This window comes from Mirounga leonina, unplaced genomic scaffold (genome assembly GCF_011800145.1).
Source record: "Mirounga leonina isolate KUSES-001 unplaced genomic scaffold, KU_Mleo_1.0 Mir_151, whole genome shotgun sequence".
Taxonomy (NCBI): Eukaryota; Metazoa; Chordata; class Mammalia; order Carnivora; family Phocidae; genus Mirounga; species Mirounga leonina.
The window spans coordinates 107,914,775-107,942,546 of record NW_023270377.1 but is presented as its reverse complement, the minus strand read 5'-3'; the positions used below and the strand labels follow the sequence as shown (position 1 = coordinate 107,942,546).

At 38.3% G+C, this 27,772-nt stretch overlaps 1 protein-coding gene and 1 pseudogene across 9 annotated transcripts in view; one reads left to right on the top strand and one right to left on the bottom strand.

Annotated features, from left to right (window-relative positions):
- Positions 1-23,269, top strand: part of IWS1 (interacts with SUPT6H, CTD assembly factor 1) — a 42,344-nt gene extending 19,075 nt beyond the window's left edge. For 4 of the 9 annotated variants that reach the window (XM_035008264.1, XM_035008260.1, XM_035008259.1 and 1 more), the window contains 12 exons: positions 3-509; positions 1,918-2,110; positions 2,658-2,715; positions 8,346-8,443; positions 9,239-9,389; positions 9,859-9,941; positions 11,024-11,153; positions 12,036-12,153; positions 13,851-13,962; positions 14,749-14,805; positions 17,561-17,672; positions 22,289-23,269. In XM_035008264.1, coding sequence (XP_034864155.1) covers positions 3-509; positions 1,918-2,110; positions 2,658-2,715; positions 8,346-8,443; positions 9,239-9,389; positions 9,859-9,941; positions 11,024-11,153; positions 12,036-12,153; positions 13,851-13,962; positions 14,749-14,805; positions 17,561-17,672; positions 22,289-22,420 — 1,751 coding nt within the window. In that variant the 3' untranslated portion in view covers positions 22,421-23,269. Of the gene's footprint in view, positions 1-2; positions 510-1,917; positions 2,111-2,657; positions 2,716-8,345; positions 8,444-9,238; positions 9,390-9,858; positions 9,942-11,023; positions 11,154-12,035; positions 12,154-13,850; positions 13,963-14,748; positions 14,806-17,560; positions 17,673-18,109; positions 18,268-22,288 lie in introns of all 9 variants that reach the window. The other 5 variants (XM_035008266.1, XM_035008265.1, XM_035008263.1 and 2 more) reach the window with 4 other exon arrangements.
- Positions 23,270-26,566: 3,297 nt separating this feature from the next.
- On the bottom strand, positions 26,567-27,120 carry LOC118011698 (annotated as a pseudogene).
- Between the last annotated feature and the right edge of the window lie 652 nt (positions 27,121-27,772).

Sequence of the window (27,772 nt, the reverse complement as noted above, 5' to 3'; positions counted from 1 at the left end):
AAATGAGGAGCTTCCCAAACCCCGTATCAGTGACTCAGAAAGTGAGGGTCCCCCAAGGCATCAAGCCAGTGACTCAGAAAATGAGGAGCTTCCCAAACCCCAGATTAGCGATTCGGAAAATGAGGACCCCCCAAGGAACCAGGCCAGTGATTCAGAAAATGAGGAGCTTCCCAAGCCCCGAGTCAGTGACTCTGAGAGTGAGGAGCCTCAGAAGGGACCTGCCAGTGATTCTGAAACTGAGGATGCCTCCAGACACAAACAGAAGCCAGAGTCAGATGATGACAGTGATGGGGAGAATAAGGGAGAGGATACAGAAATGCAAAATGACTCCTTTCATTCAGATAGCCATGTAGACAGAAAAAGGATCCAGAGTTCTGACAGCGAGGAAGAAGAACCCAAAAGGCCAAAAATTGACAGTGATGAAGATGATGAAAAGGTGGGGGAGGAGGAGAAAGTAGCGAAGCGAAAAGCTGCTGTCCTTTCTGATAGTGAAGATGAAGAGAAAGCATGTAAGGCATTGTTTTGGACTGTTTATGCGTATTTTTAATTATTGTCTAAGCTTGTAACTGTGAAGCACTGTGTTTCTGAAATGTTAGATCTATATTCTCTTTATTCAACTTGATCTTCTAAAATATTACCAGGACACTAGTTCTGCTTTGTTTTCAGTGGCTGATCTTAGTATTAAATTTGCTTTGATTTGTTCTAGGAGTATTAAGATCTGACTAGTTCAAAATAGTAAACTAATGGGAGTTTCATTGGGAATATGAAAGATTTAGTTTTTTGTGGGAGAAGGGTAATATTTCAAAGAAATATGTTTACATGAAAACCCAGCTGTATCCAGAGTTAGCTGCAGGTGTGACAGTTAGTGCAGTAGTTTCCATCTAGATAGTGACTACGTTCCCAAGTCTTTTTGGGTACCTGTCTTTTGTGAAACATGGTTGAATACCCAAATACGATGAAGTTTGTGAGGGGGACTGTATTTAGAGACTCTGTCTCTGTAGCATGTTCTAGTCTTTGTTACCTGGGACCCTGTTTTCATGGATAATAATTTTTTTTTTTTAAGATTTTTATTTATTTATTATTGAGAGAGAGAGAATGATAGAGAGAGAGCATGAGAGGGAGGAGGGTCAGAGGGAGAAGCAGGCTCCCTGCTGAGCAGGGAGCCCGATGCGGGACTTGATCCTGGGACTCCAGGATCATGACCTGAGCTGAAGGCAGTCGCTTAACCAACTGAGCCACCCAGGCGCCCCATGGATAATAATTTTTACTTGTTTAGTTTTTCATGAAACTTCCTTGGTAGGGTGGGGAGACCTATTCCCTTATAACCTGACAGTTGTTACAGAAGAAGGAAAAAGACCATCACACATGTGCCATCCAGTTTACTAAGAGAGATAAGAAATTCCAAACTGACCAGCAGTGATGGGGGAGTATGGGGATTCCACAAAAGTGTATCTAAGCCTTTTCAGTTCTGCTAATACTCGGCAGAATAGAAGGGACTCTAATTCTGTACATCAGTGTAGTCTTATTTTCTCCATTCCACCAAAGGAGAGGTAGCTCTTGGTGTCCATTTTTAATATGATTTTGTTCTTCAACTTCTAGTCACTTTTTCCTAAACAATAACATAATTATAAGATGACTCTGAACCTTTTAGTTACTATTATTTTTTTAATAAAGTTTTTATTTAAGTAATCTCTATACCCAGTATGGGGCTCAAACTCACGACCTGGAGATCAAGAGTCACATGGTCTGATTGAGACAGCCAGGTGCCCCTGGTTATTTATTTTTAATTATTCTAAGCTGTGTGTTAGGAGCCCTTTGATTTTTGCCGAGTATTGCCATTTTAAAGCACCTGTTTCTCTTAGTAATATCATGACCGTGATGAATAAGATTAATGATATTTTGCACCTTTTTTGACAGCAGCAAAGAAGAGTCGTGTTGTCTCTGATGCAGATGACTCTGACAGTGATGTTATATCAGACAAATCAGGCAAAAGAGAGAAGACTCTAGCATCTGACAGTGAAGAAGAAGTAGGGAAAGAAGAGTTGTCTGATAAGAAAAATGAAGAGAAGGATCTGTTTGGGAGTGATAGTGAGTCGGGGAATGAAGAAGAGTAAGTGACAGTATAACATGAGTTTTCAAGGGTTCATATGAGGTGGTAGAGAGGGGTTTGTCTTTTAAGTTTCTTAAACTTGTATTAAAATTTCGTAATGAGAGGTAATACCTGCCTATTTGCATGATTTTGGGGGATTCAGGAATCCTGAACTATTGCTGCACACTATAACATAGATGAATCTCAACAGTGTTAAGTGAAAGAAGTGAAGAGGACGTGTCTGAGTCTACTGATGTGAGGTTCAGGAGTAGGCAAAGTTAATCTGCAGTGATGGAAATCAGAATGGTGGTTGGCTCTAGGATGTTCCTGTAGGGGACTGACTAGAAAGGGCCACAACTGAACTCTCTGGGGAGATCAAATTGTTCTGTATTTTGATTAGGGTAATGGTTACATTACCTTTTCTCAAAAAGGTACTTTTCTCAAAACCCACTGAAATGGATGCTTAAGATCTGCACATTTTACTATACGTAAATTGTACCTTATTAGAAAAAGATTTTATAGTTCCTGTGCAAATGAGAAGAAAGCAAATGATTTCCTTCTCTTCTAGAAATCTTATTGCAGACATATTTGGAGAATCTGGTGATGAAGAGGAAGAAGAATTTACAGTAAGTATAAGGGAGATATTTCCTCTTTGACTGTGCTTTTTTGTTTCTGTGGCAGTGGTTCCCAAATAGGTAATTCCAATAAGTAGAAATAAACAATTGTAATGTATTCAGTAGAAAAATCTAGAACAGAGGATTCAGAAAATGAAATAAAAGTGTGTACAAAGGCATAAAAGGCAAAATTGAATTAAGTGGGGGGACATATTAAGAAATGATGGAAGGTACATTATAATGCTAAAGGGAAAGATTCACAATACTTATGAAACTTTTAATTCTAGCAATGGCAGGCTAGGTAATTTGGACCAACCCTTCTGCTAACGACAACTAGAAAAGCCAGGCAAAGGTTTAAAAATCTCATCAGCAGAGGAACAAGGTAGCAAAGAATGACTAAGCCAAACCCCAGCAACAGACAGATATCTAAAGAGGTGAGCTCAGCATTTAGAACTGCTTTTTCTGGAATGTTTGCCTGTTTAGGCTGAGAGGCTGGTCATATTTTTGACAGCCTCAGGGCTCAAGAGACAAAATTTGAAGGTCAGAGCCTGCTGAGGTTAGGAGACCCTGAAAACCTAATGCTCTGATTTAGGACTCCTTGGATTAAGGATGACGTGGAAGTGATAATAGTCTCTGCTCAGATTTTAGGCCAGTTTTGAGTCTTTTTTTTTTTTTTTTTTTTTTTTTAAAGATTTTATTTATTTATTTGAGAGAGAGAGAATGAGAGACAGAGAGCATGAGAGGGAGGAGGGTCAGAGGGAGAAGCAGACTCCCTGCCGAGCAGGGAGCCCGATGCAGGACTTGATCCTGGGACTCCAGGATCATGACCTGAGCCGAAGGCAGTCGCTTAACCAGCTGAGCCACCCAGGCGCCCCAGTTTTGAGTCTTCTAACAACCCAGAGAACCTCAGTCCCAGAGATTCGATCACAGTGTCTCTTAACTCATTGGCTAGTGCTCTCAGGCACTTGGAGTATGCAAACAAATCCCTTTAGGACAAAGGTTATCACAGGCCTCAGATTATTTCTGTAGTTTATCAGATACACAGTGTGGTACACAATCATAGATAATGTTAAAAAGAAACAATAGTGACAACAGATAATAGAAACAGACCTAGAGGTTCTAGATACAGTAATTTTAGTTATTTCCTTAAAAAACAAAACTGTTCAGGGAGATGAAAGATGAGAAATTTTGTCAGAGCAAACAATTTTCTTTTTTTTTAATTAAAAAAAATTTTTTTTTAAGATTTTATTTTTAAGTAATCTCTATACCCAGCATGGGGCTTGAACTCACAACCCTGAGATCAGGAGTTGCATGGTCTACCAGCTGAGCCAGGCAGGCGCCCCAGAGCAAACAATTTTTAAAAAGGTAGATTTGGGAGAGAACCAAGTAGAAATTCTGGAACTGTAAAATTATAGTAACAAATTAAAAATTTGGTGGGTGAGTTTAACAACAGATTAGATTCATTTGAAAAGAAAATGAGTGAACTGGAAGATAGGTTAGAAGGAGCTATTTAGAATGAAGAATTGAGATATGTAAAAATAAAATACAAATTATACATGAGAAGGTTTAACATAGTGAATTGGAATCTCAGGAGAGGGAAAAATATATGTAGCAGAAGCATTTAAAGAAATGATATGTAAAGCGAGAGTTTCTAGAAGTTGTACAAATTATAAGCAGGATAAATGCAATGATACAGTGAAAATCTGTACCTAAATACATCATAGTAAAATTGCAAGAAGCCAGAGAAGACAGGGAAATCTTAAAAGTAGCCAGGGGGGGAAATATTACATTCAGAGAGGCAAAGTCAGATTAACAGCTGACTTCTAAACAGAAACCGTAGAATCCAGTAACTACAAACTTAGTGTTCTGTTCCATTCAGCAAAAATACTTGTCAAGGGCGCCTGGGTGGCTCAGTTGGTTAAGCGACTGCCTTCGGCTCAGGTCATGATCCTGGAGTCTCGGGATCGAGTCCCGCATCGGGCTCCCTGCTCGGCAGGGAGTCTGCTTCTCCCTCTGACCCTCCTCCCTCTCATGCTCTCTGTCTCTCATTCTCTCTCTCGCAAATAAATAAAATCTTTAAAAAAAAAAAAAAAAAACTTGTCAAGAATGAAGATTTCCTCCTAATTCATGTTACCAATATACCAGTTGATAGTCTTAAAGGCAGAAAGAAAATCTCAGGTAGAAAATCAGGGATTTAGGAAGAAAAAAGCAACAGAAGTAATGTGGGTAAGTCTAAATGAGTATTGATGCTACAAAAAAAGTCATGTCTGGTGTGGATTGAAATACATATAGAATTAAAACATGACAGCAGTAATAAATTGGGAGTACACATGGTCTTTGCAAATGTGTGTAAAAGGACATTAGTAGACTTTGCATTGTAATCTCTACAGTGGCCACTGAAAAGACAATGGGAATATGTAGCCTGCAACCAGTCGAGGGGGAAAAGCAGAATAATAAAAGCTATTAATCCAAAAAAAAGGGGGGGGGTGGTGCCTGAGTGACTCAGTCGTTAAGTGTCTGCCTTCAGCTCAGGTCATGGTCCCAAGGTCCTGGGATTGAGTCCCGTGTCTGGCTCCCTGTTCAGTGGGAAGCCTGCTTCTCCCTCTCACTCTCCCCCCATTTGTGTTCCCTCTCGCTGTCTCTGTCTCTGTCAAATAAATAAATAAAATCTTTAAAAAATAAATAAATAAAAGCTATCAGTCCAAAAGAAGGCAAGAGAAAAAGAAAGAGGTATAGAACAGGAATAATTAGAAAGTAGTATATGGTAAGATAGCAGATTTAAGCTTTGATAATATCTCAGATTACATTAAATTGAAATGTATCAAGTGCTCTAATTAAAGGACAAAGATGGTCAGATTGGATTTTAAAATGTAACTGTTTACTCATTTCATGATTCATCTGAAAGAAGATAAAAGGTGAAAATAAAAGGATGGAAAAAGATACTATGTGTGAACAGTAATCAAAAAACGGGCACAGCTATATGAATATGAGACTTTGAGGCAGAAAAACATTTGAGATAAAGAGGGTCACTTAAGGGGTGCTTGGGTGGCACAGTTGGTTAAGCATCCGACTCTTGGTTTCGGCTCAGGTTATGATCTCAGGATCATGAGATCGGGCCCCCCCTCAGGCTCTGTGCTCAGCGCAGAGTCTGCTTGAGATTCTCTTTCTCGCAAATAAATAAATATTTTTTAAAAAAGAGGGTCACTTTATATTGATAAAAAGGTTTTAGAATTGTATATATATACTAATGTGGCTGAAATACATATATACAAACAAAAATTGACAGAACTGCAAAGAGAAATGGACAAATCTATTATCTGAGTGGAAGGTAACCAATAGAACAAGCAGACCAAAAAGCCACAGAAGAGTCTCTTTTTATGTAATCTGGAAACAAATGCAAATAAGAATACAAAAGAAAAGATTGGGGATTATAAAAGTTAAAATTATTTTCTGTTCTTTGGCTTTCCTTTTCACTTTCTTAATGGAGTCTTGTGATGAACAAAAGTTTTAAATTTCACTATAAATCAACTTTATCCACCTTTTCCTTTATGGTGAAACTTTTTGAATTCCCACAAATTTTTGCTTATTCCTAAGGTCATAAAGATACTCTCTTGAATGATCCTCTAGAAGCTTATTTCACATTTAGTTGTACAATCCCCCTGTAATGGGTATGTATGAGATAGCAGTCAAGGGGTTCCTAGTTGGCTCAGTTGGTGGAGCATGCAACTCTTGATCTTGGGACTGTAAGTTCGAGCCCCACGTTGGGTATATAGAGCTATTTAAAATTAAAATGTTTAAAAAAAAATTTTCCCCCATTTGGAATATCCGGTTCACCCAGGTCATCCTTTCTTGCTCCTCTCTAGTGCCATCTTTGTCATAAATGAGGTGTCTATGTAATTTCCAGTCTGTTTTAGCAGTTTCTTGTCTGTTCTTTTAGTCTCTTTATCCTTGCAGTATTAATACAGAACTGTGGATATTTGGTGGTTTATGTCCTCTAAGCTTGTTATTCCTCAAGATTGCTTTGGCTTTCTTATTTTGCATTCCCATATAAATTTTAAACCAAGCTTTTGCAAAAATTACAAAGTATAAACAACATTTTCTGAATGCAGAGCAGTGAAATTAGAAATTCATTACAAAATCAGCAAAATATCCTCGCCACCCAGAAATTTAAGACTTCCTTGTCAGACAGTTATTGCATTGAAAAAGAAATAGTACTTTAATTACTAAAGAGAGTGAAACTAGTGAATTTAGATGCTGATTCAAGATGGTAGAAAAATAACAAAGTGAACCTCAGGAAAATAGGAGTAATAGGAATAACTCATTCAACAAATATTTGGGAGCCTGTATGCCAGAGATTGTTTGGACGTTGCCCTCATGGAGTTCATACTCAGTTCAGCAGCATTTTTACAAGAATAAAATGTGTTTCTCTAGAGAGTTAACATCAGCTTGATTATAGGTTTAGTTCAGTGAGAAAAACGACATACTAGGTGAGCTATTGGAATGATCTAAGTACAACATGGAAGAAGCTATAAAGAAAAGACTGACCATTTTTTTTTTTTTTTTAAGATTTTATTTATTTATTTGGCAGACACAGCGAGAGAGGGAACACAAGCCGGGGGAGTGGGAGAGGGACAAGCAGCCTTCCCGAGGAGCAGGGAGCCCGATGCGGTGCTCGATCCCAGGACTCTGGGATCATGACCCGAGCCGAAGGCAGATGCTTAACGACTGAGCCACCCAGGCACCCCAAGAGTGACCATTTTAATTACATAAAAATAAAAAATTATGCGGAAAACATTACCGTAAACAAAATGAAACTGTACATATGTGAGGACTGTGCAGTCCCTGTCACAAAGGGCTAATTTTCCAGAGTTTAAAGGAGACTTTCCATACTAATAAGACAAAGATCCAACAGGAAAATGGACATAGGATATTGGGAGTTCCATAGAGAAAGAATTAAAAATGACCTTTAAACATGAACAAAATACCCACCCTTACTCTTAAGAGAATATAAAGAAAAATGCCTTTTAGTTTTCGGTCCAGAGATTGGCAAATATCAATGTTTGATAACTTGTAGTAGTGAGAAGTTGGAGAAACAGGTGTACTTATGCTTTGCTGGAAAGAGAATTAATTAGTATAACCTCTATGAAAAGTTTAGCAAATATTTCACAAAATTTCAAATATGTATACCTAAATGTCAGTGGCAAAATAAACAAATTATGGTTGCAGTCCTAGTGTGAAATAGTCTAAAGCCTTAAAATGAATGAGGATTCTTTATGCCAATATGAATTGATCTCCATATTCTATTGTTAAATGTGGAAAGTGCAGACCAGTATATACTGTACCCAGTGTATAGAATATGCTGTCATTTGTATAATGAAAGGGGAAAAGAAATACATATGTGTAGAAATGTGTGTAAATGTAGGCTATTTCCAGAAGGAGACATAAGAAAACTAGTAACACTAGTGGCCTGGTGGGAGGGAGCTTTTTTGCTGTATACCTTTTGATACCTATTTAATTTTTGTTCTTTGTGAATGTATTACTTTAAAAATGCAAAAAAAAAAAAAAAAAAATTAAGAGCAGTTATACCGAAGAAAATCTGTAAGGAAGTTGCGATAACCCTGGCAAATTTACCTGGCCTGTAGGGTTTTAACCAAGAAGATTTAGAAGAAGAAAAAAGTGAAACACAGGTAAAAGAAGCAGAAGATTCAGATTCTGATGATAACATAAAGAGAGGAAAACAGTAAGTTTGCTTTATTTTTTAAAAAGGAATTTGTTAAAAACTGAGGGTTGCTGGAGGGGAGGGGGTGGAGGGATGGGGTAACTGGGTGATGGGCATTAAGGAGGGCATGTGATGTAATGAGCACTGGGTATTATATAAGACTGATGAATCACTAAACTCTACTTCTGAAACTAATAATATATGTTAATTAATTGAATTTAAATTAAAAAATTTTAAAGATCATAAAAGAATTTGTTAAAGAGTACTTTAAAAATGAAGGTAGAGACTATCAAACTTTGTTTTTACTTATTTTGGTTCCTTACTAAGTGTAGCAAAGACTCTTTTCCTTTTTTCTCCTTTCTACTTCTCTATAGTAGAGTATAGTATTTTCTGTCTGAAAATATATTCACTCTTACTATTTTTCATTCATTTGCCCTGTGCTCAGCTTCTTAATTTGTGGGGTTCTATGGTGTTACCCTCACTGAGTAAGCTCTTCTTGAGTTACTGAAAAATAACATAAAAATACATTTTTTGAGAGAAAAGTTGACTTTGGGGTCCCAGGGACAATGAGGCAGAGTTCTAACTACAAAATATTACTTGACTGAATTTCACATACTTTTGTTGAGATGATTGGAAGCTGTGTTCAGAGAAGTCTGGTATCTGCAAAGGTGCCAAGTTGTAAGTATTTGCACTTGGGAAGAAAGTAGCATTTCGTGGAGTTAGAATTAAGAAAGTGGGTGGTTCTTAACAGTGACAAAAGGAAATACGTATTTAAAAGGGAATTTGTATTTCACTTGATTTTGTGTTGCTGCTTAGTATGGACTTTCTGTCGGATTTTGAGATGATGCTGCAGCGGAAAAAGAGCATGAGTGGCAAGCGCAGGCGTAACCGTGATGGTGGCACTTTTATTAGTGACGCTGACGATGTAGTGAGTGCCATGATTGTCAAGATGAATGAAGCTGCTGAGGTGAGACGAGTCACTGGTTGCTTCCTCTTTTCTTTCCTTACTTAATTGGTTGTGTGGCCTTTTAAAGGAAGGGAAAGGAAAAGTATCTGGAGACATAGCTGAAATAAGACTGGTCATGGGTGTTTAATTGTGGAAATGTATGTGATAGGAGTATATTAGTTTGTTTTCTGTCTTGGTAGAATTTGACATTTTCTATAATTAAAGTAGGAAAAAGCACCCAAGTAAATATTGAAACTCTTCTTTAGTAACAATAACATTGTTCCTCTAAATTAGTAATTTTTTAAGCTAATCTAATAGTTTTGTGGGTTTGATTAACACACAGAATTTGGGGTTCTACAAAAAGTTCATTTTTGGTTATCCTTTCTTGTAGAAAAAATTGTTACTCAGGGACACTGCTGCTTTAGTGGTTACAATTCATTATTAACAATAAGTATTGCTTTTTTTAAAAAATCTTTTTCTTCCTGGGTAGGAAGACAGACAGTTGAACAATCAAAAAAAGCCAGCACTGAAAAAATTAACATTATTACCTACTGTGGTCATGCACCTTAAGAAGTAAGTATTCTGTTTCCTTGAAAAAGTTTTTTCCTTTTAATAGAATAATATTCAAACTATATACTGGTGTTCTAGAGATGTCATGTAATGACTGCTATCAGTTCACAGAAAAATAATAATAGAATTTCCTAAATTATGTTACTTCCTCACAAATTTTTCTTTTTATTAAATTAAATTAATTTTTTTTTTTAAGAGGTGGGTGAGGGGCAGAGGGAGAGAGAATCTTAAGCAGGCTCCATGCCCAGCTTGGAGCCCGATGCAGGGCTTGATCTCACAACCCTGAGATTATGACCTGAGCTGAAATCAAGAGTTGGTGCTTAACCGACTGAGCCACCCAGGTGCCCCCTCACAAATTTTTCTTAAACTTTGATGCCTGTTACAAACAACAAAACAAATAGCAAACTGACACTAAGGAAAGAAAAGTATGTAAACCACTAATTTAGTTATTGACTCTTGAGTCTAGTAAAATTGCATCTCTTTTCCCAGTGTGATTGAGCACTAGAGCAAATTCTGGGGGGACTACTTGAAGCATGTATTGTAGGAGGCTTATATGACCAGTTATATCATGAAGTATGTCACTGGTCTTCTGGGATAAGGACCCTTTTTTGATAGATCTTGATAGCTCTTTCATTGGTTTACTCACATTCCTGAGCAACTGATTTCTCCTTGAACCTAACCAAGTTAGGTATCCTGCAAAGAATAGCACAATTCTGGGTTCTCACCTAAGCCAGTTTGAGAATCTCTATTCTGAGAGATTAAAGATTACTTTTTTTAGTTGTAATAATTGGAGCTCTTTATTCTTACTGTCTGTACCATTCATATCAGCATTAGCCTATCTTGTATAATTCAAGTTTTTAACAAATGATCTTTGCCTGTCAAATCTGTTTATTTTTTTTTTTAAGAAGGAACTAAATTTTATATTGCTTTTGAAACATGAATAGGTACTCAGTAAATAATGTATATGAGTAACTTGAGAAGCAGTTTTTGGAAATACCACTAAATATGTAAGAAAATCCAGAGGAAGCTATGGTAGAACCAAGGTTCATAGACTTGACTTTTTTTTTTTTTTTAATTAACTATAGACAGGACCTTAAAGAAACATTTATTGACAGTGGTGTGATGTCTGCCATCAAAGAATGGCTCTCCCCTCTACCGGATAGGAGTTTGCCAGCATTAAAGATTCGAGAGGAGCTGTTGAAGATTCTGCAAGAGGTTAGAGGCAAATAGTCTGAGTATATGTTCTTCATTAATTATCTGATGTGGTTTGTATCATCACAGCCTCTGTGTCACCATGTACGTACACATTCTCTCTGCTGTAGTCTGCCAGAAGAGGGGTTTCATTATGTATGTCTATTAGAAACATACCAAATAAAATGAACATAAAAAGGAAGGCCTTATAAAATTTCATGTAACTATAGTATTGAAGGAAAAAGATCTTGGAGTTGCTATTATTTATCTGAGATGAAGCATACAGCAGTGGACATGTTTTAGGGAGGCACTTGAAGTAGAAAAGGCACCAACTTCAGATTCAGATAAACTTGATTGTGAATCTTGAGCTGGGCCACCTTTATGTGGCTGTGACACCTTGGGCAGGCTACTTAACTTCTGAAGGAATTCCCAAGAAACTTCCTGTGTGCTAGGTGTTTATACATGTATTGCTTCATTTATTCCTCACAACAAACCTGCAGGGTAGGTGTATTGTTTTCATTCTACAGATGAGGAAATGAAGACTCAGAGAAGTTAAATGACTTGTCCAAGGTCACATACCTAGCAGATGGCTATGCTTGGGTTCAGATTTAGGTCTATTTGATTCAGAGGCCTGTATTGATGCTTGTATTAAACTGCTAACCTCTGAGTATGGTTAGTTTACACTTTACACATTGTTAAGTTTTACTTTGACTCGGTGTAATACTGAACTCTCAACTCTTGGTGTGAACACAGAGTATCTTTGTGTTCAATGTCTGCAGATCCTGAAAATGGAATTTTCATTATTCTATTGTGAAAGAACCAGGTGTTGGAGGTCCTCTAGAATAGATTGGCAGGACTCCCAGCTTTTCAGTGATTAATGTGTATGTATGTGTTTGTGTTCCCCAGCTACCTAGTGTGAGCCAGGAGACCCTGAAGCATAGTGGGATTGGACGAGCAGTGATGTATCTCTATAAACACCCCAAGGAATCAAGGTCCAACAAGGATATGGCAGGGAAATTAATCAGTATGTACATTTTGCTTTTTGTTTATTGTGTTTGTGTATATCAGAAAGACATGTATGTATAAAAACAAACTATATTTTTACCAATATTCATTTAAAATGAGTTCATGAAGTAGAATAGAAATTTTTTTTGGCAATTTCTTGTGGGTACCAGCTTTTTTAGCCTTAGACTTAAAGTGTTCCTCAGCATATTTAAGTATGCTATCAGTATTAAGGTTAGCAAGTGAAAAGTTTTCTAATCCTGGATCAAGAGCATGTACAGAGACGGGGTTAGTGTACAGGCCCTAGAGTCAGTCATACCTGGGTTCGAATCCTGAATTCACCACCTACCCTACTGCTTATCTTTAGGCAAGTGATTTAAGCTCTAAGCCTTGGTTTCCTCCTCTGTAAAATAATGATGTGTTCACTTTGAATTGTAAAGATTAAGTGAGAGGATATATGTAAAGCACAGGGCCTAGCACATAGTAAGGCCTCAAGAAATGTTAGCCGCTAGTGCTATTGTTGTTACTTTTATAGTGGTCTCCAGAGTGTTCTGCATGTTCTTACTTAATGATAACCGAGAAATCCAGGAGTCTAACTGGAATTAATTTAATCAATTACTGTATCATTTATGAAATCCTTTAGTTTTAAGAATGAAAACAATGTATGTTTTCGTCATTCTTAATTCTTCCTGTGTTCCACGTTGCAGAGGAATTTTTTAAACTTCAAGGGTATATCAAAAAATACTCCTATATGTGAATACAGTAATTATTTTTCTACTGATTTTTGAGATTATCAAAATTTTTTAGATAAATTTATTTTTTTTATGAACCAGAGAAGTATTAACGTTTTTGATCTTGTTAATCTGCAGTGCGCTATTATATGATAAACTTCTAATGCTTTTATGCAGTGGTTCTCAACTCTCATTTTGCGCTAATCTGAGAGAGGCAGAATATTCCCACCAATACCCATGACTTACTGTAACAGTAATTCTGAATCTAATAGTGGGGTCGGTAGACTATATGTGTAAAGATACATAGACTCCCTGAGACTCCCTGCTTCCTTATTTGATAACACCTAATATTCTGTCTGTGAAGGTTCTTGCTTGTTTTGATGGTGTATTAAATGCAGCAGTAAGCTACATTATGTTTGAGAACAAAAACATCAGTTGTCAGCCATGGACTTTTACTGACTAAACAGTGGGCATGTTGTACTTTGGTTCATGGTCACATCACTGTAGCAGCTTCCTTAGACTTAATGAAATCTAGACTCTGCGCTGCACTGTTAAAATGCAATTCTTGAAAATTTAGACCATTTGACAAGAAATAAGCGAGCTTGTTTTTGGGTAGAATAGGAAGCTAGAAGAAGTTCAAGATTTTCTGTTTTCAGTAGAGTAAATTTACAAATTAGGCTGTCTATGAAATACCAACACAGTTAGCTGATGACTGTCAAAGTGAGTCAGATACTACTTTCTTTAAACCTCTGTGATTAAGGCTTAAGTGACTTTAAGACACTGAATTTTCTGAATCAGCTGAAGATGGTTATGATACTGGTATTACATGCTGTGTTTATCCTAAAATGGTCCTGAAATAATGGTATCTTTAGGGAAAGTATATTCTAAATGCCTGGAATATTACATCACACTAGGGTGTGATTATTTCAGAGAACGGTAGCAGAAATGCTACTTTCTAGTCTAAACAATTGATTTTTCCTTGTTACAGATGAATGGTCTCGGCCTATATTTGGTCTTACTTCAAACTACAAAGGTATGACAAGAGAAGAAAGAGAGCAGAGAGATCTAGAACAAATGCCTCAACGACGGAGAATGAACAGGTATGAGGAGTAAATATTGTTCTCATAACTCAGTTGTTTTGTAAATAAAGTCATTAAGAATCCTGCAAAGCGGGGCGCCTGGGTGGCTCGGTCGTTAAGTGTCTGCCTCCGGCTCAGGTCATGGTCCCAGGGTCCTGGGAACAAGCCCCACATCGGACTCCCTGCTAGGCGGGAGGCCTGCTTCTCCCTCTCCCTCTCCCCATACTTGTGTTCCCTCTCTTGCTGTGTCTCTCTCTGTCAAATACATAAATAAAATCTTAAAAAAAAAAAAAAAGAATCCTGCAAAGTGATAGGATTTTGTCTTTTCTCTCAGCTTGGTATGTCTGTGTATTCATACCTTTTTAGTTTAAATGTGGTACTGTACAGTGAAGGCCCACACTCCCTTCTTTTTTGGTTTGATCTGGCGGATTGTGGTCTCTGCCACAGTTTCAGAGGTTGCTTGTGTTGTTCCAGCCAGTTGCAAGAAAAACTTTCTCAGGCCCATTTTCAGATTCTTAGGAGAAAAAAGATTGTTGCTGGTTGTTTGTATCAGCAAACCGGATACAGTTGCATCCAGGTTGGCAGGGTTATAAGTTACAAAAATGGCAGTTACTGCTCACCCATGATGAAACCTGGTATGCAAACAATCATTAAAAGAAGTCATACTTCTACAAGATTTGGAGTAATTTTCCCAGATTCAGTGTAAAGGACCTAGTTGTGGTCCAAGTTTGATATTTCGCTTCTCTCTTTTTTTTTTCTTAGTTATAAGGTTCTAACGTTCCTGGTAATTGATTACTTTTTTCACAGCACTGGCGGTCAGACACCCCGAAGAGACCTGGAAAAGGTGCTAACAGGAGAAGAGAAGTAAGATTTTTTTATTAATTGTTCTAATTCTTAGACTTCAAATAGAAAATCTTCTGCTTGCTGCTTTAAGAAAAATGGCAAATGAAACAATGTTATGTTTATGTTGGTGGGGGCTGGTTTTTAGTTTAACATTTAGTGAATATCCACAAATAAGGTGGTGCTCTGGAGGATATAAGATTTAGAAATAGTTCCTTCAGTAAAGATTGAGATGGTGGAAGATGAGTTTGAGAATATAGATGTGGGCTAGATTTTGAACGGCTTTAAATCAAGATGAGGAATTGTCACTTCTCTTTGTGATTCCGTGGAAAGTGGACATAGATGTGAAGTTCCAGATTTATTTGGAACACTGGTGCTGGTGGCATTGTGGTGTAGGGTGGGTTAGAGTGCAGAGGAGCTGAAGGTAGTGAAACTGAGGTGGTAATGGGGAAGCGGAAGGTTAGGAGACTTAGCAGGAGCAAAATTGCCAAGAGTTGGTGACTCCGTGGGCGAGGAGTTTGGCTAACATTGAAGACACCAATCAAAATTTTACCCCAAGTAACCAAGACAGTGGTATTACCATTTGCTCAAGTGGAGAGGAAGAGTAGATTTTTTGGACATAGGTGCATTCTGCTTTGGGCATTAGTAAATGTGAGATGCCTAATGAAATAGTCCTATAAATATCATGGGTCTAAAACTTGGATTTGGGGCTAGAGACATAATAGATTTGATAGTTATCTCCACAGAAACGATTATGGAATCGAGAAAGTATAGAGTAAGAAATAAACCACACCACTGGGTGTAACCAGTGAAGGTAAGTGAGTGGGTATTGTCCTGCATGTTGGAGGAGACCCTAGAGAATGAGGCCATGCTGGAGAGGGGCAGTGGCAAAGGGCATGGGCCATTGCAGAGGCTACAGAGGAGTTTGTGCAGTGAGTGTTGGCAGTCAGGCAGCACCCAGATTGCAAGAGAGAGGGAGAGGAGCTAGAGGGCGCCAGTGTTGTTGGTTTATGGATAGGTTTGATGATGGGACAGGTGGCAACTTTAGGGGAGAATAAGTTACGAGAATTTTCTTTGGCTAGCCACTTAATTTATTCATGTATTTGAAGCTTATAGAAACTTGATATTAAGAATAGATTAAACTCGGGTGCCTGGGTGGCTCAATCAGTTAAGTGTCTGACTCTAGATTTTGGCTCAGGTCATGATCTCAGGGTTGTGAGATCGGGCTGTGCACCGGGGGTGGAGCCTGCTAAAGATTCCCCCCTCTCCCCTCCCAACTCCCTCGCTCTCTGTCACGCTGTCTCTCTCTTAAAAAAAGATTGTACTCTGTACAAGGGAATAAAAATTATTTAGAATTTTTTATCCTTCTCTCCCACTCCAGCCTTCCCCCACACAGACACACGTATACCCACTCTTCATTTACTGGTAGGGTGAATAGTTACCTAAAGGTTGAGTGATTGGAATACCCAGACATTTACAAATAGGCTTTACTTTTAAAGGATGCTAGTCTTAATTTAGTCTCAAATTTGTACATAAAAGTAACTGTATATCACACCATCAAATGCTGGCAAGGATGTTGAGAAACCTCATTCATACCTTGCTGTAGGTAAAATGATACAGCTACTCTGGAAAACAGTTTGGCAGTTGCATATAAAGTTAAACATGCAACCACCATATGACCCAGCACTTGCACTCCTGGGTATTTTTCCCAGAGAAATGAACAGTTATGTTTGTGCAAAAAACCTATATATGAGTGTACAGCTTTATTCATAATAGTCCAGAACTGGAAACAACCTAGATGTCCTTAAGCAGGTGAATAGTCAAACTATGGTACATTGGTACCATAGAGTACTGCTGAGCAATTAAAAGGAATAAAATATTGTTAGATGTAACAACTTGGATGGATCCTCATGGGCATTGTGTTTAGTGGATAAAGCCAGTTTCTAAAGATTATGTAGTGTATTCCATTTATATAACATTCTTGAAATGCTAAAATTACAGAAATGAAGAACAGAATTCGTAGTCACCAGGGGCTAGGGGCTGGCAGATGGGGTAGGAGGGTGGATGTGTTTTTATAAAAGGGCAATAGGAAGGACCCTTGTGAATACACGAACCTGCACATGTGATAAAATTGCATAGAACTAATAAACACAGAAACACACACAAATGAATGCAGGTAAAACTGGGGAAGTGTAAATAAAACCGATGGACTTACATCAACATCAGTATCCTAGTTCTTGTAGGATAGTTTTGCATCTTTGACCATTGGGAGAGACACTGGCTTATTTCTTAATTCTTATTTCTTAAAACTACATGTGAATCTCTGATTATCTCAACTTTTAAAAAGAAGCAAAAATTATTGTATTAGTTGCGTATGAAACACCATAAAAACTACTTTATGGGCATACTGAGTTTTGGGGGATCATTTTGGCTACCAGATTTTTCACCTCACAAGTGAGCCCATGAGGGACTCCACTAGGCCAGGAAATTGGAATTTGGGGTTCTGATGTGGGAACCAGCCCTGGAAAGGAGAGAGGCTTGATTATATCTGAAGCTGAGGAGAGGCTAAAAGGACTCCTGAAAATGCAGAGGAAGTTGGTTTTGGGAGGGAAGTTGAAGAATTTTTAGAGTAATGTGAGTGATGGCGAAGTCAGCTACAGCAGGAGGGTGGATTGGGTAACCTGGGGAGGCAGAGGAAGTTTGAAATACCTGGGCAGCTGAATCAGCTGACCCAGCTGTGGTTGGCTACATAATAGCATGCTCTTCTTCCCATTCTCAGGGCTCTCAGACCTGGAGATCCTGGATTCTGTGCCCGTGCGAGGGTCCCCATGCCCTCAAACAAGGACTACGTTGTCAGACCTAAGTGGAATGTGGAAATGGAGTCATCCAGGGTAAGCAGGCAGGGAAATAGCGAGGTGGATCTCAAGTGCAAGTTACTATTTTGTCTTTTACTTCATGTGTAATAACTCTTAACAGCTCTTGAGGTTTATCTGATTTAAAGAGAGCTGTTTTCTGGTCTCTTAGCTAGCCAGATCATTCATTGCTTGTGAGCTTTACTTCAGACTTAAAGCAACATTATCGATCCCTTTATTTCAACTGAATCTTGAAGCCTAGAGTGTTCTCATGCAGTCATTTTTTAGAACCATGAGAAACAGTACTCCCTGCTTCTTCAATCTACCCCTCCCTTTCTCTTCAACTGTTTTAAGTAATTCTGTTGTGAAATATTTAGGGTAAACACTTCCTCTGTCATCATTGTAAATACTACTCCGTGATCTTCATTGCTCTTCAGTAATCTTTTTTTATTCTCCATTCAAACTACTCTTTCTAGCCTGGTATTCTTAAAAAGGGCCTAAGCCGATTGGAAAAGCATAAGAGGCGATTTGCAGAACAGAAACGACTCAGCAAAGTGCACCGTGCTGTCAAGTTCAGCATTGAAGGCAACAGGATGCCCCTGTAGTCCTGGCCCTACCAGAGTGTATCCGGGAGGTATCCCCAAGGAAGCATGCTCTGTGCATGAGCTTGAATTGTCAGCAGCTAGAGTGGAAACAAGTGTGCGTGTGCTTTCTTAACCAGAAAAGGCCCGGCCCACTTACAGTTACTGAAATAATGACCTTAACAAACACTTCGTGACTTTCGAGTCCTATTGAATATTTAGAAATTGAAATGGAAGTCCCTTCCTTTATTAGTACCCCGGAAACTCATAATTAATTCCCCGATAAGCATTTTGATCTTCCTGTTACCCATTTTTATTAAAAAGGCTTTTTTAGGGTCCAGAATCATAGTGGTCTGCATTACAGGCATGTACACAAGTAATGAGTAGCTTCTTGGTGGAAGGGAGGTGACTTTTCCCTCCATTGTCAGTGGCTCATCAGTGTGCATTTGAGAGGACCCATTGCATAAAGCCTTACACTGAATATTTAAGAGATAAATTTGATTATTACATATTTAATACATGGTTGGAAATGAAAATGTTGGGACCATTCCTTAAAGCCACACTCACTCCCTGCTGTGCTCTGAGATGAATAGCGCTACCTTTGTAGCAGTGTGTTCTTGATGAGAGTCTGAGTGTGTTTCCTTCCCTTTGTCACTTCTCCATGACCCCTGCTTGGGCAGCTGTTTTCACGGACAACACTCACCTTTGTGCCAGTTCATTTTTGCTGTTAAGCTGCAATCAGAACAAAGCACACTTTTCTTACTTACTGAGAATAAATGAGAGATAGAAGAGCATTACTTCAGTGCCAAGAACTTTTTCATACTTCCTTCCCCTTTTTTGTACTTTTACCCATATCCACATCCCTTGATACCCCTGCTCTTCCTCGGCCTCCCCTCTTTTCTTTTTATCTTTACTTTTTATCTTTACTTTTTTCACTGTCTTTTCCCCTCTTGCTATCCCTCTCTTAGTAGTATTTTTTCTTCCCCAGCACACTTACGTTTGAGAATTGAGAACTACAGTAAGGCAGAGAAAATGTAATAAAAAACTCTCAGTGGCCAGTCTTCTTTGGAAGCCTGTGTCCTGAAGGGCATGTGTCTGTCTGCCAGTGTTACTGGTTCTGATCCCATTCTCCCAGTAGGTGATGGGCAGGTGGGAACAAGTGGCCCAGCTAGAGCAGAGAGATGACTAGCAGGAGAAGAGGGAAATTCAAGCTGCTTTCCTTTCCTTCATCCTAGCACTCCCAAGATCATAATGTGCCAGTATTTATCTAGGCCCGAGTCTAGGCATGTTTTGGGGGCTGGTGGTTTCATGTTACAGTTTAGGGTGTTATCCTTAAACCACCTGACGCTGTTTTCCTGTTCAGGAAGAGTCCTTACGAATTCACTCAGGGCTTCCACATTGCAGACACTAATGAGTATTATTAGAAAATGTATTTTCCAGAAGAAGATTGGAGTGAGTAAATGGCTTTCAAATGAAACTCTCTTTGTTTTAAATGTCATTTTTATTTTTGAAAGTACATAAGTACATATAAAACACTATAGAATAACCCCATTCCTAAAGCCCTTCCTCGAAGTCCCCACTGTTAACAGTTTGATGTGTTAAATGTATTTCCAGTAATGCTTCAAACTTGTTTTTTTCTGTTTATAATTACAGAAAATTTTGAGATTAGAAAGAGAAATCACCCACCATTCAAAAGCAGTTTGTTACAGTTTTTGCCCTTTTTTTCCTACTGATACTTTCATAAAATTATACTGTATATAATTTTGGTCGCTTCCCCTCATTAAACCACCTTATCATTTATCATTTATAATGGCTGCATAATAGTCTATCTTGTGAATATATAATTTGTTTATTTATTCCTGTGTGGTTTCTGATTTTTCACTCCTAAATAATGCAGTAACTTACCCTACATTGTATGTTTATATGTTAATTTATTCCATGGAGTGCTTTTAAGATAACAGTAAAATGACAAATGCAATGTATGTTTTTATACAAACGTTTAAATGCAGAAAGCACAAATAAAATTAATGTCGCTTGTAATTCCACCACACCTTAATATTAACATTTTGGGATATTTCCTTTTTGTCCTTTTTATATTGTACATAAACATTACTAGTTTTGTGGTTTGGTGTTTTTGTTTTCAACTTTTATGCAAAATTGTTTTATACTTTGTTGGATTTGTGTTTTACTTAACATGATAAAAATTCATTTAAGTAAACATTCTTCAGTGACTTAATATTCTGTCAAAATACAATTGTACCATAATTTTTTTTAAGCACACCCGTCTTGCTAATCTTTTAAGCTGTTTTGTTTTTTCACTGATAAAACAGTGCAGCATACACTTTTAATGTCCTAAGGAGGTGTGGTACAGAGTTGAATCAGGAGAGAGGTTATTGAATTTGGCATGTCAGGTACTATATCCTATGTGTTCTCCGATTTGGGGAAACTAGGCGTCTGCCAGCTACAAGTCTTAAAAGTTATATAAATAAGAATGGATCAGCGTTACCTGGGTGTGTCCCTTTTGCAGAGAGGCTAGAGGGCTCACATGGTTAGGGTGCTGGGAGACATTCCTGCTGGTGTGTAAAGCTGCTGGGAGTTGGGTAATTGGAGATCTGAGCGGGTAAGGCTTCTGATGTGGACTGACTATAAGTACTAAGAATCAGGGCACATTGTCTGAAAGGAGGTCACATGTTTAGGACTGTCCAGGAAATCTGGGGATTTGATAGGGTGATGGTAGCATAGCTGCTTCTCATCTGATAATGAATGTTTATGCTAACTCAGAGTACTAGTGCCAGGTGTTAAATTGACATGAATATTTGGACTTGGGATTGTTTTAGAAAATCTAGGGTGGGTGATCGCTCTTGTTCAAGACTGACTTAGGGTTCTTTGCCCTTGTCTGAGGTGCATGCTGAGTCTAGAGGTGGGATAAGACTTGGGAGGGTTCTCAACTCAAAAGGAACATCACCACACTGGTAACCAACCCCAGAGTGTCTCCTCCTGAGCCCTACCTTTTTTGAGCAGTCTTGGAATTGAGCTTCACAGGTGGTTCAGTAGTAAACATCTGGGGAGAAGTAGAAAAACTCAGTCTCTTTTTAAACCACTAAACATTCTTAAAGATAGGAATCGTCAGTAACACTATAGTCAACAAGAAGAGTTTCCCCTGGTCTTTGACGTAAGTGGCAGACCTTTTCATCATTTCTAAAGGTCAATTTCTTGGAGACTGCATCTTTTCAAGACCCATAGTCATTTCAGATTATAAAAGAAATAACCTAACAACAAACCTTTAAACATATAAGGCAAGCAGGAAGAGATGCAAGAAGTAGTAAGCCCCTTGGATCAAAAGATTTCATTTACTTTTCTTTTTGTATCAGGTGTACTTATTTAACATAAATCTAATTGGTTCCAAAGTAGTAGTAATAGCTGATATTTATTTTGAGCACTGTGTGCTGGTATTTGACACTCTTATCTCATTTACTTCTCCCGGCAGTCTTGAAAGGAGTACAGACCAGGGGCCTGATTTGCCCAGGGTTCTAGAACTTGCTAAGTCAAAGTGGGGATTCACCCCAAGTCTGAAACTAGAGCTTCAGCACTTAGTGGTTCACTTTACTCACCTCTCACCTCATTCATTATGCTTTAAGGCTTTTTCTCAGATGACTTTCAAAGATCACTATTCTTCATGCCAGCACTGTTGGGAGGTGAATATCTCAAGTGGTCTGGTCCATGTTTGACCTTCGAAAGGGAAAAGCATATAGTCAAAATGTAATTTAATGGAATTGGGGTGATCATAGTTTAAATTTTCCCCCTTTCATCTAGGAGGTTTCTATGGACTGAGGCAGAATTTTAAAATAAGACACAGACAACTGTTAATCTATATTGAGAGAGTTTAATATGTGTACATGGCTAACACTGGTGTGTACACTTGATCTGTTGTTCCTGAGATCACCAAAGCATATTATGATTATTACAAAGATTGAAGCTCTTCTGGCTGTTAACTTTCAGATAAAAGAACATGAAAGACAAAACTAGATTTGTGTATTTCAATAATTTGCTCTTTAATTTTTACCCCACTCTTAGTTTCAGGGGACCTCCAAGAAGGGTATCAGTCGACTGGATAAACAGATGAGAAAGTTCACAGATATCAGGAAAAAAAGCAGATCTGCACACGCAGTGAAAATCAGCATCGAGGGCAATAAAATGCCATTGTGACCTTGCCTGGGATGTGTCCCCATCTCTAAGAAATGCGCAATGGACTCTTTGGAGAAAAGATGATATTTTAAAAAATTTTTTAGTGTATCTGTAAATGGTTCTGCTTATATCAGATGTTGTCATAGGATTCGCATTTCTCTCACTTGTATTTAAAACTGTTTGTTGTGTACTTTGTACAGAAGAATACTAGTCATACTTCTATAAACTTTACACAATAAAGTTTCATTCTGGTTTTGGGGGACTGTCTCTTCATTGTCTTAGAGGATGTATTCTCAGCGGGGGTGAAAATTGGTTCTTGGTGAGGGGAAAAAAAAATCTTAGATATTTCAGTGGTTTGTGACCCTTCCATCTTCCATGTTCAGCCTTCCTGACTGTGGTATAATAAGGAATTTGGTTTCTGTTTTGGGTTCCTGACAAGGAGCTTCTAAAACCCTTGGCATTTCCTGGATGATAAGAATATATTTGTGATGCTAATGAGGTGACTCTTGGTAGGCCCCTAGACAGCTTTAGAATGGGGGCTGTCACCAGAAAGATCTACCAAGTAATTCAAGGGTTGGGATTTTGGGCAGGCCTGACGGATTGGAGTGAGGGGATTGAGTTCAGTCATGTGCCCAATGATGTAATTGGTCGTGCCTGAATAGTGAAACCCCAGTTAAAAACTCTGGACACTCAAGCGCACTGGGGCTTCCAGATTGGTGAGCACAGTGATAAGCTGAGATGATGATATGCCTTCATTCCACAAAGGGAGGGTATGGAAGCTCTGTTGCCTCCCAGAACTCACCCTTTGTCTCTTCATTTGGCTGATCCTCCTACTTTGAGTCCTTTGTAATAAAACTAATCATAAACATAGTGCTTTCCTGAGTTCTGTCAGTCATTTTAGCAAATTCTTGAACCTAGGGGGATCATGGGAACCCCCAGATTTGTAACCAGTCAGTCAGAAGTGGTAATGGACCCACTGGCAGCTGGCATCCAAAATGGGAACGGTCTTGTGGAGGACTGAGCCCTTAAACCTGTTGAGTCCATTGCTAACCCCAGGTGGTTAGTGTCAGAATTGAATTGCAATATTCTAGTTGGGGTTGAAATGAAATAATGACAAAATCTTAATTCTTACTATTTCTCTTGTTAGGGAAATTTTAATTACTTGATTTTAATTAAATTACATTGATGTTTTCTCATGGGAAGTGTGCTATAATGAAAAAAAAAAAAGGTGGTGAAATACTGCCTTAGAGGAAATGTGGATGTAACTGAAAATCACTGTACCAGTTACTGATGGCAGTTGGGCAGTTGGGTTAGAGATAATTATATTTATGGCTATACTGTTCTATTTTTGTGATACTTTAAACTTACCTTAGTCTCTGCAGATTTAATTATGAAAAATCTCCAGTTAGTCAAAATGACAAAATCCAAGAACTAATAATTCATTTTAGTTATAGAAATTCTACTCACAAATTGGAATAGGGTTTTTGACAACCTTGATTTAAAAAAAAAAACGTGAAAACCTTGATTTTAAAAAAAACGTGAAAATCATACTTGCCATAAAAGCCTTTGAACAGCCAAAATGGCATGAAGTGTATGCACTTACTCAAAAGAATCTCTCAGAATCTCTGCATTTACTTTCTTTTTAAAAAAGATTTTATTTATTTATTAGAGAGAGAGCATGAGGTGGGGGTAGCAGAGGGGAGAGGGAGAAGCAGACTCCCTGCTGAGCCAGGGCTGAAGTGGGGGTGGGGGTGGCGAGCTACATCCTGGGACTCCAGGATCATGACCTGAGCCAAAGGCAGATGCTTAACCAACTGAGCCACCCAGGCGCCCCTGCATTTACACTCAACATGCTTAGCACAGATGGGACAGTGAGCTGTAAAAGGCAGGTGCATAAAAATGTTACCAGGTGATTACTAATCTCTAGGTGGAGGTGGAAACAATTATTTTCTACAGTCATTTTGCTTTATATAAATAGCCTTTAAAAAAGCTTGTGAGAGCAATAAAAGCACAGCCACCTATTGAAGCAGATGTTGATGACCCTGGTCATTAAAAATTCTAAACAAGAAAGGTGAGAGTTGTGCTTTTTAAAAAAGATTTAAACTTACTGATACAGCATTTTGCCATTTGATGGGGTAAGTTCCAATTATCTGATTATTTCACCGATACGGGGTAAAACGTGCCAGATAGTAAAGTGATAATCGTAAGTGAGAAATTCAAAATGATGTGGAAGGTTCTCTTAATACTATGTTGAAGAAAAGGTTGTTTCTATATAAATGATCCTTGGTCCATGGGTTAGAAACTCTCAAACCTGGCCTAACAGAATGGCTTTTTAAAAAATTTTTAATTTTGGAAATATTTCTAACTTAGAATTCTATGTTGCAAGAATGGTAGAATAAACTCCCATAGACCCTTTGCCTATATTTAACCAATTGTTCATATTTGTAGCATTTACTGTATACATGTGAGTAACTTGCTGACAGCTTGCCTCTTGGTCCCCAAATATTTAAGCATATTTCTCTCCACAAAGACCTTTAGTTTGTTCCAGTGTTGGTGGTGGTAACATTGACCACTTGAATGGAATGATGCAGAATCATTTTTTTCCAGTTAAAATTAATTGTGGACTAATTTTAATTATTTTACATTAATTATAAATACATAAAATACACATAACATTTGACATCTTAAAGGACAGTTTTTAAGTGTACAGTTGGTGGCATTAAGTCCACTCACTTTTGTTTGCAACCATCAACTGCCTTTCCTCTACAGAAATCTTTTCATCTTAAAAAATGAAACTACTCATTGGATAGTAACTCCACATTCTCTTCCTCCTGCCCCAGCCCTGGCAGTCACCATACTACTTTGTCTCTGGTTTTGGCTACTCTGTCTCATGTAAATGAAATCATACATTGTTTATCCTTTGTGACTGGTGTATTCACTTAGCATAATGTCCTCAAGTTTTATTCATTTTGAAGCATGGGTCAGAATTTCCTTCTATTTTAAGGCTGGATAATACTGTATTGTATGTATATACCATGGTTTTTTTTTTTTTTTTTAAGATTTTATTTATTTGACAGAGAGAGATACAGCGAGAGAGGGAACACAAGCAGCGGGAGTGGGAGAGGGAGAAGCAGGCTTCCCGCAGAGCAGGGAGCCCGATGCGGGGCTCGATCCCAGGACCCTGGGATCATGACCCGAGCCGAAGGCAGACGCTTAACGACTGAGCCACCCAGGCGCCCCTGGTTTGTTTATTCATGCATCATCTGTTGATGGATATTTGGGTTGCTTTTACCTTTTGGCTGTTGTGAAAAATGCTGCCATGAATATGGGTGTGCAAATACTTCTTTGAGACCCTGCTGTGAGTTCTTTTAAGTATATACCCAGACGTAGAATTATTGGATCATATGGCGATTCTAATTTATGGAACTGCCATGCTGTTTTCCAAAACGGCTGCACCATTTTATTTCTACCGATAGTGCAAAGGGTTCTGATTTGTCCACAGCCACATCAGCACTTACTTATGTTTTGTTTTTTGGGTTATTTTTGGTTTTGTTCCTGTTTTTTTGATAGTAGCCGTCCTAATGGGTGCAAGATGGTATGTCATTGTGGTTTTGATTTGTATTTTTCTGATGATTAGTGACATTGAACATCTTTCCATATTCTTATTAGTGCTTTTGATGCCTTCTTTGGAGAATTACCTATTCAAATATTTTGCCCATTTTTATTTATTTATTTATTTATTAAATATTTTATTTATTTGACAGAGAGAGCACAGCGAGAGAGGGAACACAAGCAGGGGGAGTGGGAGAGGGAGAAGCAGGCTTCCCGCCAAGCAGGGTGCCCAATGCGGGGCTCGATCCCAGGACCCCGGGATCATGACCTGAGCCGAAGGCAGACGCTTAACCGACTGAGCCACCCAGGCGCCCCAAGTATTTTGCCCATTTTTAAAGTAAGTTGTTGGAGTTCTGTATATATTCTGGATAATAACTAATCAGATGAATGATTTGCAGATATTTTTCCCATTTTGTGGATTGCCTTTTCACTCTTTATTCCCATTGAATGGTCTTGATACCCTTGTCAAACATCATTTGGCCATGTATACAAGGGTTTATTTCTGGGCTTACTTCCATCAGTCTATCCGGCTGTCTTTGCACTAGCGTGACACTTTTAGGAACAAGAACCAAGTTTTTTATTTGTCCATTTCTTGATTTTGAAGTATTCCTGGATGACATCCTTGGCCTGAGACTCTTTGCCGTAGTCCTTAACCACCACACAACTGCAACCAACTACTTTATGGGGTTTCCCTCTCTTCATAGAGGCCTACCCATTCCCCTCATTTCTTGTCATCAACCTTAATTAGATTGATTTTGGTGTTCAGCACAAAGGGCCTCCACCAATTTGACATATATAAACTCATCACAGTGGGATGCAAGCACACAAAGATGGGTTTAGCGCCTGACTAAGGCTTTGGCAGCTTTGTGAATTTCATGTGCTAGGCCATTGTGGATGAGGGTGGTTTTCAGCACCTCTTGCAAAGCAGTATTAACATCCATTACACCTTCAGCAGCAATGCCTTCCTCAGCCATGGTGGTGGGCTAGGGTAGAGCCCAATCTTGAGTGTACCTGAAACCCTGCCTCTGAGCAGCTTGGTGGTGGCAGGGAAAGAGCATGACACTGTTTTGACTACTATAGCTTTGTAAATTTTGAAATCCAGAATTGTGAGTCCTCCAACTTTGTTCTTTTTCAAGATTGTTTTGGCTGTTTGGGGTCCTTTGAGATTTCATATGAATTTTAGGATGGATTATTGTTTCTTCAAGAAACATCATTGGGATGTTGACAAGGACTGCATTGGTTCTATAGATCACTTTGGGTAGTATTGACATTTTAACAATATGAAGTCTTCCAGTCTATGAACACACGATGTCTTTCTGTATAATCTCATTTCTTTGAGCAACACTTCAGGGTCTATTCTATAGACATTTTCTTTGTAGTTATGGCAATTACTTCTAACATGCTAAGTTATAAATATTTTTAAATAATTTCAATCACATACAAAAACTACTTTGTAGTCTGCCTGCCTTTATGTTATGTCACAAATCACTATATGTATATACAGAATATATATATTGTGTACCCACTAACATGGATTTACAGTTATTTTTTATGCTTTTCTACTTTAAATCCTGTAAAAGAAGTTACAATACTGGGTTTTATATTTGTCCATGTATTTACCTCTACTGGAAAAATTCACATTTTTGTTTGGCTTTGAGTTACTAGTATCCTTTCAACCTGGAGGACCACCTTTAGCATTTCTTGAAGATAGCCAGGGACATGCAATAAAGGGCCATGTCCCTTTAATGACAGTTTACAGAT